General features: G+C 53.6%; 1 protein-coding gene across 1 annotated transcript in view; it reads left to right on the top strand.

The window, feature by feature from the left end:
• The window catches only part of PTPRC (protein tyrosine phosphatase receptor type C), an 82,123-nt gene that overhangs the window by 36,376 nt on the left and 29,798 nt on the right, over positions 1–15,949 (top strand). The window contains exons 3-8 of the mRNA XM_080651067.1: positions 1,893–1,919; positions 6,619–6,819; positions 9,833–10,114; positions 10,933–10,995; positions 12,538–12,564; positions 14,261–14,476. Coding sequence (XP_080507193.1) covers positions 1,893–1,919; positions 6,619–6,819; positions 9,833–10,114; positions 10,933–10,995; positions 12,538–12,564; positions 14,261–14,476 — 816 coding nt within the window. The remainder of the gene's footprint in view (positions 1–1,892; positions 1,920–6,618; positions 6,820–9,832; positions 10,115–10,932; positions 10,996–12,537; positions 12,565–14,260; positions 14,477–15,949) is intronic.

The raw sequence follows: 15,949 nt of genomic DNA, 5'->3' as shown, positions 1-15,949 counted from the left end.
TTTTAGAGTTCTTCTGCAATGTTGAGGGCCTCAATAATTTGCATGTGTGTGTATGAAGGGACTCAGTATCATACGGACGTGACTGATAAAGATTTTGCAACTATGCGAACAAGCCATTTAAGCCCTACACTGTGATACGGGGTGTGTGTGTGTGTGTGTGTGTGGGGGGGTGATTTACTCTATGAAGAAAATGAAATAAAAACCAGGATAGGCTCCAGAGCTCTGATACAGCCCAGTGGAGGAATTTAGGGTCAGGGCCTGAGATAAATGTGTGTGAAAGAGAATGCATAGTCCGTTGGAGAAGCCCGTAGGGGAAATCGCCATAAACACAGAAGAAAGGAAAGTGGGATTTATCTTTATACTAGAGGCCCGGTGCACGAAATCTGTGCACAGGTGGGGTCCCTAGGCCTGGCCAGCGATCAGGGCCGATCGGGGCCTTCCGGCTGCTGGCCGGGGCCTTCCTTCATTATGCGCCACCCCCTGGTGGTCAGCGCACGTCACGGCGAGCGATTGAACTCCCGGTCTCCCGGTCGAACTCCCAAGGGGACAATTTGCATATTAGGCTTTTCTATATAAAGATGTTGTTTTCCCCAGGGGCTAAGTTTTATTGCCGGAGAGATTCAGGGACTTGGAGAAATGCTAACTATGGAGCCACGACAGCCGGAAATACAGATGTAACTAGAGATAGAACTGTAGATACGGGTGAAGATATATGGGTAAAGGTAGAGATAGGTAAAGGTAGAGATACGTAGATAACTAACTTATCCTGTTCTCTCGCCCTCCCTTCCAAAACGTGGATTAAAATAACGCCATAACCAGTTGGCATTCACTTCACGTGCGGGAGGTTCCCGGGGGCGCGTGGGCACGTACCTCGGTTGCAGGCTCCTCCCGGGCCCCAGCCCTGGACTCCAGGTGGGAACACGAGGGGTCCATTTCCTCTCGTAGTCACAGCTCTCATGTTGAAAAAGAAACAGCGTCCCCCTGGCCCCGGCATTCTTCTCCTCGTCTCCATCACAAAGACGTGGCGGATTTCCACTCCTCCTTACAAAGAACGCTCCCTACGTGGGGTGGCGGCGACCCATCAGACCCACGGAGCGCAGTGGTCTGTGGAGGTAGCGATGGAGCCCGGACGGGCGACGGGGCATATTCCCTTTCTTCTCTGCCATCAAGCCTTCCGTCCGATTTCCCCTCCGCGCCCCAGAGCCAACGGCGTGCGTCCTTCCGGAGAAATCCAACCTCCTCGCCATGGCCCATTGTCTAAATTGCTCTCCGGCACTTTTATTGTTGGTGTTGGTCCAAATTCCATACTGAAGGGAGTCGATCTGGGGCAGCGAATCGCTCCGTCCTGGTCCTAGGACATGCCTAGAAGGTGGCAGACTGTCTAGCACACAGTAGGTACTCAATAACTAATCATCACCCACCCCCCCCCCCCCAATAAACGATGCATGGGGGAAAAACTCACCCAAGTCTTTTGCAGGCTTGCGATGCGTCCCAATAGAATAGTTCCCCTTTATCCTATTATTTTTCTTCTTTTACCTGAAAAATCAAAAACGTGTAGCGTAGTTCTGACACACTTGGACTTTGTAAAGAGAATGTTAAGAGAAGGGATGGCATTCCATTGGGGTAAAAGGTACTGAGCCATTGCCACTTTGTGAATGTTAACTGACAGAGATTTTATATGTAAGAAATACATATAAAATATGTATATATATACATATATATATATACACACATATACATGTATATATATACATATATATGTATATATATACATATATACACACACACACACACATGTTGCTATGGAGACATATATGTATAAGTCTAATACTTACATATGTACGTATGAAACCTGAGACTTTCTGAGAGATGTTTGTTTTCCTTTTTTGCAGAAAACAACCCAGGTGCTTCGACGACTGGTAAGCATGCATCTTCCCTTTTGGCTTATTTCGTTTTGTTGTTGCCAAGTTGGTATCTTTAACGTTGATAGAACCTCTCCGTCACTACCCAATGAGACCTCTGCGGAAGGGCATGCTTTCACGAATAGAACGTTCTCCTGTTCCTAATACGCCTGCTCAGAAGGTAGGACCTTGGAGAACCTCCCGAACGCATTACTATTTGTGTGCGTCATCGCGCGTGAAGTATAGCTTTTCTTAAACTCGGGGCGGGATTCCAGTCTCGTGTACAATCTTTAACCCTCCAAATGAATCGAGTTCGATCACAAGGCGTTATAGTTAAAAAACAGGGTAAGGAATTCTCTGAGAAAACTAGAGAGCATCTTACCCAAAATTACACAGAAGACATATATTCCGTCCGGAGAAACATTTTGAGACTTTCCGGGTATTTGGTACTAATCATTTCCAGACTCGAAGGCCACGCCTGAATGTTGTCTTGACAAGCATCCTGAGCCTGTGACAAGTTCAATTTAAGTCACGTAGCGGCTGGAAATAAATGCGCACCTACTGCGTGCCAAATGAGAGAGGGACCTCGGGTCGCATTTGGGGGAAATAAATGCGCACCTACTATGTGCCAAATGAGAGAGGAACCTCGGGTCGCATTTGGGGAAAGTAAATGTGCACCTACTGCGTGCCAAATGAGAGGGGAACCGCGGGTCACATTTGGGGGAAATAAATGTGCACCTACTGCGTGCCAAATGAGAGAGGGACCTCGGGTCGCATTTGGGGAAATAAATGCGCACCTACTGCGTGCCAAATGAGAGGGAAACCGCGGGTCGCATTTGGGGAAATAAATGCGCACCTACTGTGTGCCAAATGAGAGGGGAACCGCGGGTCGCATTTGGGAAAATAAATGCGCACCTACTGCGTGCCAAATGAGAGGGGAACCGCGGGTAGCATTTGGGGAAATAAATGCGCACCTACTGCGTGCCAAATGAGAGAGGGACCTCGGGTCGCATTTGGGGAAACAAATGCGCACCTACTGTGTGCCAAATGAGAGGGGAACCGCGGGTCGCATTTGGGGAAATAGCACCTACTTTGTGCCAAATGAGAGAGGGACCTCAGGTAGCATTTGGGGAAAGTAAATGCGCACCTACTGTGTGCCAAATGAGAGAGGAACCTCAGGTCGCATTTGGGGAAAGTAAATGTGCACCTACTGCGTGCCAAATGAGAGGGGAACCTCGGGTCACATTTGGGGGAAATAAATGTGCACCTACTGCGTGCCAAATGAGAGAGGGACCTCGGGTCGCATTTGGGGAAATAAATGCGCACCTACTGCGTGCCAAATGAGAGGGAAACCGCGGGTCGCATTTGGGGAAATAAATGCGCACCTACTGTGTGCCAAATGAGAGGGGAACCGCGGGTCGCATTTGGGAAAATAAATGCGCACCTACTGCGTGCCAAATGAGAGGGGAACCGCGGGTAGCATTTGGGGAAATAAATGCGCACCTACTGCGTGCCAAATGAGAGAGGGACCTCGGGTCGCATTTGGGGAAACAAATGCGCACCTACTGTGTGCCAAATGAGAGGGGAACCGCGGGTCGCATTTGGGGAAATAGCACCTACTTTGTGCCAAATGAGAGAGGGACCTCAGGTAGCATTTGGGGAAAGTAAATGCGCACCTACTGTGTGCCAAATGAGAGAGGAACCTCAGGTCGCATTTGGGGAAATAAATGCGCACCTACTGCGTGCCAAATGAGAGGGGAACCACAGGTCGCATTTGGGGAAAAGGAAATCGCAGCCCGTACGTGTTGCCATTATTGAAAACGCGCCATCGATTTCCTGATCAATCGTGCGGATGACGGTACGAATGAAACGGGAGAGTCACGGCCCAAGACCATTCCGACTTAATAATTATAACGTGCCGTTCTAACGGGGCTCAGGAGCCATGTTCTGAGCATTGGGTTATTAAAGGCATCACTGTCGTAACTAAATAGAAATTCATGTCTAACAATAAAAGCAAAGAGACATGCCAACGGTGGCCAAACACTCCCGCATCTGCAAAGAGGCGTATTTTTCTTCTTTCTTTAAAAAAAAATATATATGTTATTGATTTCAGACAGGAGGGGAGAGGGAGAGAGAGAGATAGAAACATCCATGATGAGCCCTGACCAGTTTGGCTCAGTGGATAGAGCGTCGGCCTGCGGACTGAAGGGTCCCGGGTTCGATTCCGGTCAAAGGGCATGTACCTTGGTTGCGGGCACATCCTCAGTAGGAGGTGTGCAGGAGGCAGCTGATTGATGTTTCTCTCTCATCGATGTTTCTAGCTCTCTATCCCTCTTCCCTTCCTCTCTGTAAAAAATCAATAAAATATATTAAAAAAAAAAAAAGAAAAAAAGAAACATCCACGATGAGAGAGAATTCTGGATCGGCTGCCTCCAGCACGTCCCCTCCTGGGCCTGAGCCCGCAACCCCTGGGCATGTGCCTTGATCTGGAATCGAACCCGGACCTCCTGGTTCGTAGGTGGACGCTCAACCCCTGAGCCACGCCAGCTGGGCCACATTCTTCTATTTTTTCCAACAAAGATCTGGCATGAGAATGGCATCCTTGGGTGACACGGCAGAGACGTTTCCTAAATACACAGAGCAGTGAGCACACCGCTTCCTGCCGCAGGGGTGGGCAAACTTTTTGACTCGAGGGCCACCATGGGTTCTTAAACTAGACCGGAGGGCCGGAACAAAAGCATGGATGGAGTGTTTGTGTGAACTAATATAAATTCAAAGTAAAGGAGCGGAGGGGAGAGCAAGAGAACCGGATAGAACAGCTGGATCTGGCCCGCGGGCCGTCGTTTGCCCACGGCTGGCTTAGACGCAGCTCCGCGCCTGCGGGCCTGGCCGGGGGGTGGGAACGGGCGGTGCGGGAGCGAACGTGTAACACGCTGCACGGCTCATCCCTCTGTGGCCCGGGTCACCCGGACCCCTGCCCTGGCTGCTGTCACGCGCCCCACGGGATAAGCCAGGCACGTTCCCATCGGGACCCAATGTGCAAATTGGAATCGTCTCTCCCTGGACACCCACAGCGTGTCCCACGCGGGGGGCGCGGGGAGAGCGGAGAACAGGCAGTGCACGCGTGTTTTCTGATCCTCAGGGACGTTCTTAGCGGTAGAACCGGGGCGTTGGCCCCAGTTTGGGACGTGTGTGTGGGGGGGGCCATGAAGGCCTGGGTAGCCTTCCACCCTCCACCCCGGCCTGAACCCGCGTGGCCAGAAGCCACCTTTACGGATGCTCCTCGTCCCGCGGGGACAGCGCCACGGGCGTGCGGGATTGGGAGCGATTTGCCTTCTGGTCCCCGTCACTCAAATCTAACAAAGGAGAGGGGTTCAGCGACCCAGAGAGGATGTGGGGACATTTCCTCACAGCGGAAGACGTCATTGGAACCCCAACACCAACACCGTTAGTGTAACCTACAACGGCAAACGAGTCGTGGGTCGCGTCTCTAAGGATAAAGCTGAGCCAAATGTACATGGAGTGGCCAGATGATGATGATCTCTGAACACATAATAATCTGGCCACTCAGTGTATATGCTATAGAATAAACGGCTAATATGCAAATTGTCCCCTCCAACAGGAGTTCGACCAGCAGGCAGGCCGGCCAACCGCCCATGTCCCCTCCCCCTGGCCAGGCTGGCCGGACCACACCCATGCACGAATTCATGCACCGGGCCTCTGAAAAAAAAATACACACACACACACACACACACACACACACACACACACTGAGTGGCCAGATGATGATGATCTCTGAACGCATAATCATCTGGACACTCCATGTATATCCTATATAATAAAAGGCTAATATGCAAATTGTCCCCTTGACTGGGAATTTGACCAGCAGGCAGGCCGGCCAACCGCCCATGGCCCCTCCCCCTGGCCAGGCTGGCCGGACCCCACCCATGCACGAATTCATGCACCGGGCCTCTAATATATATATGTATACACACACTGAGTGGCCAGATGATGATGATCTCTGAACGCATAATCATCTGGCCACTCCATGTATATCCTATATAATAAAAGGCTAATATGCAAATTGTCCCCTTGACTGGGAATTTGACCAGCAGGCAGGCCGGCCAACCGCCCATGCCCCCTCCCCCTGGCCAGGCTGGCCGGACCCCACCCATGCACGAATTCATGCACCAGGCCTCTAATATATATATGTACACACACACTGAGTGGCCAGATGATTATGGGTTCAGAGGTCATCATCATCTGGCCACTCCGTGTATATTTTAAAAAGTCAGCATGAATGTCGAGTCTCCGTCTTTCTCTCTTCTTTTCTTCACGGACCAGTCTGTCCTGGGGTCACTGACGGTTTGAGGCCCGGTGCCTCCTCCTCCTGAACCAGATGGCTTTGCGGAGTGTTGTCTCTTTAGCCTCTGCTCTCTGCCTGGCATTCCTCGGAGTCTCTCTACCCCGTCTCCACCCCTGCGGGCACCTACTGGTCTATACGCCTGCGTGCAGATGCGTAGGCATTTCCAAACATACACACGCGGCCTACACACATGCATCCCCCGTGGATGGCGTGTGCACGGGAGCACGCGTGGCTGTATGGATGGCTTACACGGCCCGATGGCTGGGAAGTTACGAGACTCCCCTGTGGCCAGGTCTCAGGGTGTGGCTCATCTACTTATTGTCTCCTCCTCCGTCTCCCGTGACATCACAGGATGGAACGCAACAGGAATGCCCACCGCTCAGCCCGCAACTTCCCGCTCACCTGCCCGCACCACGCGACTCTCACCCGCAAGCACCTCCGAGCCGGAGAGCAGCAGTCCCTCGGCGGCCACGCCAGCGCCTGGTGCCAGGGATCGTCCCGTAGCGACATCCCTGAGCCCCCCGGAAAGTGCCAGTCAGACGGACCTGGCAGGTTGGCACCCATGTCCCCTGAAACGGGATGAGGGGAACTTGTCTTTTTTTAAAAAATTGATTTTAAAGAGAGAGGAAGGGAGAGGGAGAAGGAGAAACATCCATGATGAGAGAGAATCATGGATCGGCTGCCTCCTGCACGCCCCACACCGGGGATGGAGCCCGCCACCAGGGCCTGTGCCCTGACCGGGAATCGAACCCTGACCTCCTGGTTCAGAGGTCAATGCTCCACCCCCGAGCCACGCCGGCCTAGCTTTTTCGTTTTTAATTCTAACGCTGTCGCCACAGCTTTTCTTTAATGAAACCGGGCTGTCGGTTTCTATGTGACTTTATCCACGTGTGCAAATCACGGGACGCCTCGGTGTCTGTGAAATACGGGCCGGAGTAACGAATGCACGTTGATGGGGGAGGGGCTGTGGGAGGGAAACCGCGTGAGTAAAATGGGGGTGGGAGGTGGGGGTTTCCTCTGGTGCCCCCTGGCCCCCCCAGGCCCTCCACAGTTTGGTCCCTGGAGCCCACAGAGGCCGGAACACCCCCCCTTAGGTCTTTGTCCGTCTCCCCCTCCTCGGCTGCGCCCCCCAGGTAGCATCTGTCCTTGTTCGATTCCAGATTCTCAGTGTCAGGAAATACTGGGAGATAAATTATTTTTTAAAAAATTCACCACATTGAGGATTCATAATCCAGCTTTCTTATTCGGATCCCCTTTCCCCGACCCAGGGACATTGGCATTTTTTAAAAATATATTTGTATTGATGTCAGAGAGGAAGGGAGAGAAAGAGAGAAACATCCATGATGAGAGAGAATCATGGATCGGCTGCCTCCTGCACGCCCCCTACTGGGGATCGAGCCCCCGACCCGGGCCTGTGCCCTGACCGGGAATCGAACCCTGACCTCCTGGTTCCTAGGTGGACGCTCAACCCCTGAGCCCCGCCGGCCGGGCCATTTGCATCATTTTTAAAAAATTAACTAAAATAATTACATACGGGCAGACACGGGGTTTAGTAGATTGGGTCGGTTCAGAATCGGGTTGGCCATCAGAGCCACGTGCGCTGTACCCCCTCCTGGTCTGTACCCCCCTCCCCCGCGTGGGGGGCGTTGACGGAATGCTGTCCCTCTCTCCCCGAAGGACCCACCTCTGCACTTCCCGCCCTCGCAGACCCGCAGACACCCAGCTCGACTCCCTCCCCCGCACGCACCCAGGCTCCGGGCGGCCCTGGCACAGCAGGTGGGCGGGCTCACGCGTGGGGGGCACGGGCAGAGGCGTGAGAGGACGGGGTGCGGGATGCCACCGCCGGCTCGGGGGAGGGGGCCTGAGACGCAGCGGGGGGCCCTCTCCCCGGCTGGGTGTCGCTGCGGGCGGGGTTCTGACGAGATCCCGGGGAAAGAGGCTTTTCTGGGCCGCGCCCACGGGAGAAGGCGTGATTTTTATTCGGGTGGAATACATCCCTGCGTTTTCTAAGGCCCCGGTTCCCCCGAGTCCCATCCTGAAGGGCAGCTGGGGTTTCTGTGCAGCCAGTGGCCGGGGGACGGGGGGCTGGGGGGGGCCTTGCCCGTTCAGCATCCGGCTGGGGGTAGGCCCGGGGTCCACTGGGCGTGGGGTGCGCACGGCTGTGGGCCACGGGCCGGGAAGCCAGGCGCGAGCCGTGAGCCAAGAGCCTCGATGTAAGGGTCCCCACGCTTCGCCAGCTCGCGGGGGCCACTTCCCTTGGTTCTCAGGTGTGACGGACAGTAAGCACCTTCCTTAGTCCCGCCCCCGTCTTCCCTCCCCCCCCCCCCCGACCCCCGGCTCCTGCCCCCACTTTCCTGTCTGTCTCCCCTTTGTCGGACCCCTGGGGAGTGCAAAGCTGCCCCAGTGACAGGCATCTACTAGCCACCCTTCCCTCTGCTCCTTCCCTGTTATTTCTCATTTTATTTTAAAGGTATTTTTATGGATGTCAGAGAGGAAGGGAGAAGGAGAGAGAGAGGAACATGGATGAGGAGAGAGAATCACGGATCCGCTGCCTCCTGCACGCCCCACATTGGGGATGGAGCCCGCAACCCAGGCACGTGCCCTGACCTCCTGGTTCATAGGTTGATGCTCACCCCCTGAGCCACGCCGGCCGGGCTAACGTGCTTTTTATCAATTAATTTTTTTAAAAAAATATATTTTATTGATTTTTTACAGAGAGGAAGGGAGAGGGATAGAGAGCTAGAAACATCGATGAGAGAGAAACATCGATCAGCTGCCTCCTACACACCTCCTACCGGGGATGTGCCCGCCACCAAGGTGCATGCCCTTGACCGGAATCGAACCTGGGATCTTTCAGTCTGCAGGCCGACGCTCTATCCACTGAGCCACACCGGCCAGGGCCTAACGTGCTTTTTAAAAGAAGGCGATGCTTAGGTGGGGCGTGGCCAAAGAAAGGGTGGGGACCCCTGGGCCAGATTCTGGTGTGGAAGGCGAGGAAACCTTTCTCTGCTGGTGGGGGGGGGGCCTCCTCCCAGGTCCTGGGGTCTAGGTTCCTCACTCTTCCCTGCTTTTGTTCAATCTGGTGCCGTAGTGGATTTTATTATTATTATTATTATTATTATTATTATTATTATTTCTTAATGGAGTGGAGGCGGGACAGGGACAGCAGAAGCCAGGAGACGAGATGAGCAGAATGGATCAGGAGAAAGACAACGAGGGCAGGGCGGTCCACCTTCCGGGCCGCTGCCAGAGCTCACTTTCTCTTGGTTAAAAAAATTTTTATTATTTTTTAATATATATATGTGTAATGATCTCAGAGAAGAAGGGAGAAGGAGAGGTGGGGGGAGACAGAGAGAGAGAGAGAAACATCCATGAGGAGAGAGAATCATGGATCGGCCGCCTCCTGCACGCCCCACACTGGGAACCGAGCCGTGACCTCCTGGTTCCCAGGTGGACGCTCACCACTGAGCCACACCAGCCGGGCCAGGTTCATCGAAAAGGTGGGCGCTGGTGACTAAACACCTAGCTTCCGAGTCGCCAGCCCTGACGTCCATCCCTCCCACAGCCTCGCGGGGCCTCCTCGCCCCACAGAAGGCGTCTCTTGTGGGCCCACAGGAGCGATGGATGGCAGGAGGCGGGGCTCGGCCTCACTCATCCCAGCCACGCTGGCAGGGAGAAGGGCAGGGCCCGGGGACCGTGCTGACGGCCGTTCTGATTGCAGGTGCCCCTCCGGCGGCGGCGACGGCCCCCTCCGGCACCTCTCCCGCAGGCACCCCCAGCCCCGCACTCAGCAGCCCCGCTGCCTCACCCACACGCACCACCTCCGACAGCACCAGCAACTCCTCAGGTCGGACCGCGGCGTCTGGGAGGTGGCGGCGGGGGTGGGGGGGGTGGGGGGTCTGGGTTACGGATCGGCACACGGCACTGGTCCTTTCTGTGTCTCAGTGTTCCCGTCTGTGAAATGGGTACAATGATACTCTCTCTTTTTTTATTTTTTATTTTAGTTTTTAATAGGACGGAGGGCATAAAAAGCCTGGTAGGGAATGAAAGGCACAAGAGAGTAACTGGCATCCTGGTTAGTAAATATAGTTGAGGGAGAGGGAGGAGGTTGAGGATCAGACACCAGGTAAGACACCCAGCAAGCAATGAAGGCTCTCAACGTATACAACGCTGCGTTCCGATGATGCGGACTGTTAGTTCTCTCTCTCTCTCTATCTCTATCTCTCTCTTTTTTTTAAAAAAAAAAAAATATATTTTATTGATTTCAGAGAGGAAGGGAGAGGGAGAGGGGGATAGAAACATCCACGATGAGAGAGAATCCTGGATCGGCTGCCTCCTGCACGCCCCACACTGGGGATGGAGCCCACAGCCCGGTCATGTGCCCTGATTGGGAATCGAACCCTGACCTCCTGGTTCCTAGGTGGACGCTCCACCCCTGAGCCACGCCGGCCCGGCAGGACTGTTAGTTCTCTTAAAGGTCCACGTGTAGATACATCTTTGGTTCAGGATCTTGTTTGGTAAACAAGCGAGTGTCAAGTGATAGGAGCCCCCCCACTCTCAAAGATGGGGTGTCTAGGAGACCCCTCCTTGCTCAAGAGTCTTCCCCCCTCGTCCTCCGACCTGGCCAACGCGTTAACATGCACTCTTCTGTTCATTTCCTTGCAGGTTCGGTCCCCACGACCCACACATCAGCACCCACTCAGAGCCCTACAGCAATCACCACCACAGGTGACAGTCTCACCCCCAGTCACGCAGCCACCGCACCCGCACCCGCCTGGGACGCCATCACGGGGTGGGAGGGCTTCCGTTGAGGAGTTCAATGGAGGCTCGTCGACCCGAGGGCGGGAATGGCAGCCGAGGGGACCAGGGAACCGTGTATAGAATTCGGAGGATGTAATTACCCATGTGTCCCTGTAGTAGCAACCCCCCCCCCCGAGGAGTCGTGTTCCTGATGAAAATGGATGCAAGCAGATGAAGGCTCCTTTAAGAGTAGGGTTAGGTACTGGCGTGAAAAAAAAAAAAAAGGTTATCCGTGAGCTGGGCATTCCAGGTGATGAGCGGTGGAGGCGTGAGGTCCAGCCACACAGCCTGGGCCGTGGGCAGAGGCAGGACCTCCAGGGTACAACGGGCCGGCCATCGAGGAGCGGGGGGGGGGGCCTGTCCGTAATCACTGGGGTCGAGCCTGCGAGGCCACCGCCTCCCACCGATTCTTCAGCTCAAAGACCCCACAGAGCACATTCCCACTCAGTCCTGTCCAGTCCTTCGTTCACACGAGATGCGTCTTGGCGGGTTGAGAGAGCGATGTATCGCAAAGAGCTTACCGAGGCCGAGCTGGAGAGTGAAGCCGCTCTTGCCTCGTTTCTGATTTTTTTGTTTTCAACAAACGTGTCCAGAGGTTATCTATATGCTAGAGGCCCGATGCGCGAAGATTCGTGCGGGAATGGGCCTTCCTTTCCCTGGCTGCCGTCACCGCCTTTCCGCTCTGGCCCCGGAGCCACCTCTTTCTCCTCCTGCCCACCTTCCCACGCTGCCCAGAGGCCCTGAGAGGCTGGGGCGCGGCGGAACACCTGTGTCGTTGCCATGGCGACGACACAAGCGTCCCGCCCTGCCCCCGGCTGCGTGGCGCCTGCGTATGCAAATGGACCCTCCATCTTTGTTGGGTTAATTTGCATACGCACTCCTGATGGGCTGGTGGGCGTCGTGAAGGTATGGTCAATTTGCATCTTTCTCTTTTATTAGTGTAGATATAAAAGTGTCCCCTTGGGCGTTTGAACGGGAGACCGGGAGTTCGATCGCTTGCTATGACGTGCGCTGATCACCAGGGGGCGGCTCAGAACGAAGGAAGGCCCCAGCCAGCAGCCGGAAGGCCCTGATCAGCCCTGATCGCCGGCCAGGCCTAGGGACCCTACCCGTGCATGAATTTCGTGCACCGGGCCTCTAGTAATGATATAACTCTACTTTGAGATAAATCAAGGGATGAGGCCCTTGAGTATGTTTGGGCTGTGCGACACGTGTGCCCGAAAACGCTTTATTAGTAACGTGATCACAACGGTGGTGATAATGGGGTGAATTCACGGAGACGTGTGAGGGAACACGCTCCTTCGCTGATCGCATCTGAAGTGTTGAGCTCAATCCCTGTCCTACGTGCTTCGAATCCGGTGGGATCCGTGAACCCCCAACTCGGTAGATTCTACACGACCCCCATCCCTGCCCCCAAGTGGCTGTAGCAGAGAAATTCTAACACGAGTGTTGTTTTTTCCTCTGTTACAGCTCCTACTACAACCAAGCCACCATGTGGTAAGTTTGCCTATCCGGGGAGAGCTGTGTCGCTTCAGAAAAGCACTTTAAGGAGCAATTCTCTCCAAATCTTAAGAGCCAGCGTCCTTGGGGGGAAGGGTCAGGAGACTTGGATGTCTTAATTTTTGGAGGATCTTCCATACTGTTTCCCATAGCGGCTGTACATACCCACCAGCTGTGAATGAGGGTATTGTAGCATTGGACACTTGAAACCATATAATTTAAAAAAATATATATATATTTTTTATTGATTTCAGAGAGGAAGGGAGAGGGAGGGAGAGAGAGAGAGAAACATCCACGATGAGAGAGAATCCTGGATCGGCTGCCTCCTGCACGCCCCACACTGGGGATCGAGCCCGCAACCCGGGCGTGTGCCCTGACCAGGAATCGAACCATGACCTCTTGGTGCATAGGTCGACGCTCAGCCACCGAACCACGCCAGCCGGGAGAAACTATATAACGTTCTTAGCCAATGCCACCCCAGTAAATTCGATATAAACCGGTGGTCGGCAAACGGCGACTCGCGAGCCACATGCGGCTCTTTGGCCCCTTGAGTGTGGCCCTTCCACAAAATACCACGTGCGGGCGCGCAGGTACAGCGCGATTGAAACTTCGTGGCCCACGCGCAGAAGTCGGTTTTCGGCTCTCCAAAGAAATTTCAATCGTTGTGCTGTTGATATTTGGCTCTGTGGACTCATGAGTTTGCCAACCCCTGATATAAACAAATAACTAAAATGAAAATGCAGACAGAGTCTCCTTCCCCAGAAATATTCCGCCCCCCCCCCCCATCTCCAACCTGAATAGATGTCTCTCTCTATTGATTCCCATATATCTTTGTGCTTAATCTTAGCCCCACGTGTCCACGTCTTCTTTGAGTCATGGCTGGGTCTGCCTCCTTGCTAGACTATTGCTTGTTAAAGGCTGATCCTTCCTACTCCCCCTGGTTGGGACAGCAGTGCCTTACACATCATCGGGGCTTCGTCATGGCGGGCACATTCACAAACGAGTGGCTACGTTAAAATTGGCTGCAAGGATGCTCTTACCAGCCAGCCACATCGCTGTCAGTACAGGCGAGAAGGCGAGGTGACCCTAAGAGTTGCCTCGGAGGGTTTATTCTCAATAATGGAACATAAGTCGGGGAAGGATAAGGCCTGGGGTCCCCAAAGAATGAACGTTCCGCATAGCTGGAGACACAGAACACCGAGAAGGCCGTGTTCGAAGGCAATGGAAATGGTAAAGCAAGAAAACAAAACATTGTCAGACCCATCACCCACTGGGTCATCAGTTCAAGCGGTAATTGTCGAGCCCCCCCGACTCGTGACAGGTTCTAGGGGAGGACCTGGATTTTGGGCGATGATCCCAACGGGACTGGCCTTTGCTCTCATGGGGTGCACAGTTCAGAGAGTAGGACAGACATTAACCTAATAACCCAACTCCCCCCCCCCCCACACACCCGCCCCCCGCCCACGTGGGGATTTACACGCCAGGGTCCTTGGCAAAGCTGTCAAGGGAGAATGAAAGAAGCCATGGGGGGAGCTGGGGTGTTCCCTCTGACTCCGTGTTCTGGGGGCGCAGGGTCGGGGGGGGGGGAGGGAGGGGATTTTGCCAGCGATTGGATGGTGAAGGAGTTTGCATTTAACGGGGGTGTCTTTGCTCTGGAGCATAAAAGAATCCTCCCCGTGTCATGTTCTCTCAGATGACAAATTTGCGCACGTCGACGTGACCTACGGTTATGACGGCAACCAAGAATTTCATGCAGAAGTAGATGCCGATGGTGACCTGACATGTCCTTCACCGCTGCAATGTGGCAACAAAAGAGTCAGAGGCCTCCGGGAATGCCAAACGATCCGCGTTAACATATCTCACGCGTCATGTGCTGATTCCAAAACTTTGGAATTACACGTGCCACCAGGTGAATATCCACCGGTCACGCCTCGTCTGTTGACCAAAACAGTTCGTTTTCATGTGTGAAGCCTCCCGGGACAGCACAGGGCAGAGGGGGAGGACGCCAGCCAGGACGCCAGCGGGTGACGTCCCACTCCCCTACCCCAGTGAAACGTGGGGACCCGTCCACGCCTTCCAATCTACCCCCCGCCCCGCCCCGCCCCGCCCTTCTTTTCCAGAGGGGTGCGGGCGGATTCGACCGGACTTACCCCCGCCAAGCTATGATCCACAAGAGCTCTTTTTGCTCCTCCCCTTCATTCGAGTCACTAAATACATACTTGTGCATATTTATCCTTTTTTTTAAAAAAAAAAAACTTCAATCCTCACCAGAGGATATGCTTTTTATTTTTTATTGATTTGAGAAAGGGAGAGAGAGAGAGAGAGAGAGAAACATTGATCGGTTGCCTCCTGTATGGGCCCCAAGAGAGAGAGAGAGAGAGAGAGAGATAGAGAGAGAGAGAGAAACATTGATCAGTTGCCTCCTATATGGGTCCCCGTCTGGGAACTGAACTCACAGCCTTTGGGCGGGCCGTACGATGCTCCAACCAGCTGGGCAGCCGGCCAGCGTGCTCCATATTTATCGTTTCAAACACAGGCGTGTCTGGAACACCGGGAAGGAAAGGCCAACGTCAAGGGTCGGATGCTTGTGGCAAGAACAAAAACTACTTTCCCACGAGGAAGGAGAGTGAACAGTGCCGTGAGGGCCGTGGGGGCAGGTGGTGCTGGCTAAGCGGAGGCCAGCGGAGGGCGCTGAGGTTGCCCCGCTGCCCCGAAGCACATCTTTTTTTTTTTTTTTTTAATTTTTATTGTTGAAAGTATCACCTATGCCCGCCTTTCCCCCGCATCCATTGACCCCCTCCAGCCGGCCCCAGGCCTTCAGCACCCCACTGTCTGTGAACATGGGTGATGCATCTATGCCTACAAGGTCTTTGGTTGATCCCACCCACCCACCCACCCTCCCACCCTCCCCGCCTTCCCTCTGAGATTCCGCACTCGGCTCCAGCGAACCCCATCTTCACAAAACGGGTGTGCACTAGGGGCTTTATCACTTAGTAATTCAAGAGGATCCCCCAGTGTATGGACACTTAAGGAGTTCAGTCTGATGTTTTCCTGAAAAGAAATGTTTTTAAACGTGGTTTCTCTACATGGTACTGAAATACATTATTCACTAAAACAGAAAATAGCAATTTTTTTTTAAAAAAAAGACACTCGGTGTGATCATCGTTCAATACAAAAATGAAAGGGTAAATGAAGAAAAAACAAAAAACACATGGAAGATATAAATACGAAAACAAAATGTTTTCTTTAAAAAAAAAAAAAAATGTGCGAAAAATGCAGTTTTATCCGGCCGATCGCTTGCGTTCTGTTTTGCCACCAGGGGCCCAAATTCTAAATGAAATGCTTTACCAAGATGTGTGATGTTTGAAAAAAGAACAAGCAA

This window comes from Plecotus auritus (assembly GCF_963455305.1).
Source record: "Plecotus auritus genome assembly, chromosome: 14".
Lineage (NCBI taxonomy): Eukaryota > Metazoa > Chordata > Mammalia > Chiroptera > Vespertilionidae > Plecotus > Plecotus auritus.
Note: the sequence above shows the minus strand (reverse complement) of the source record. Positions and strands in the feature narration are given on the sequence as shown.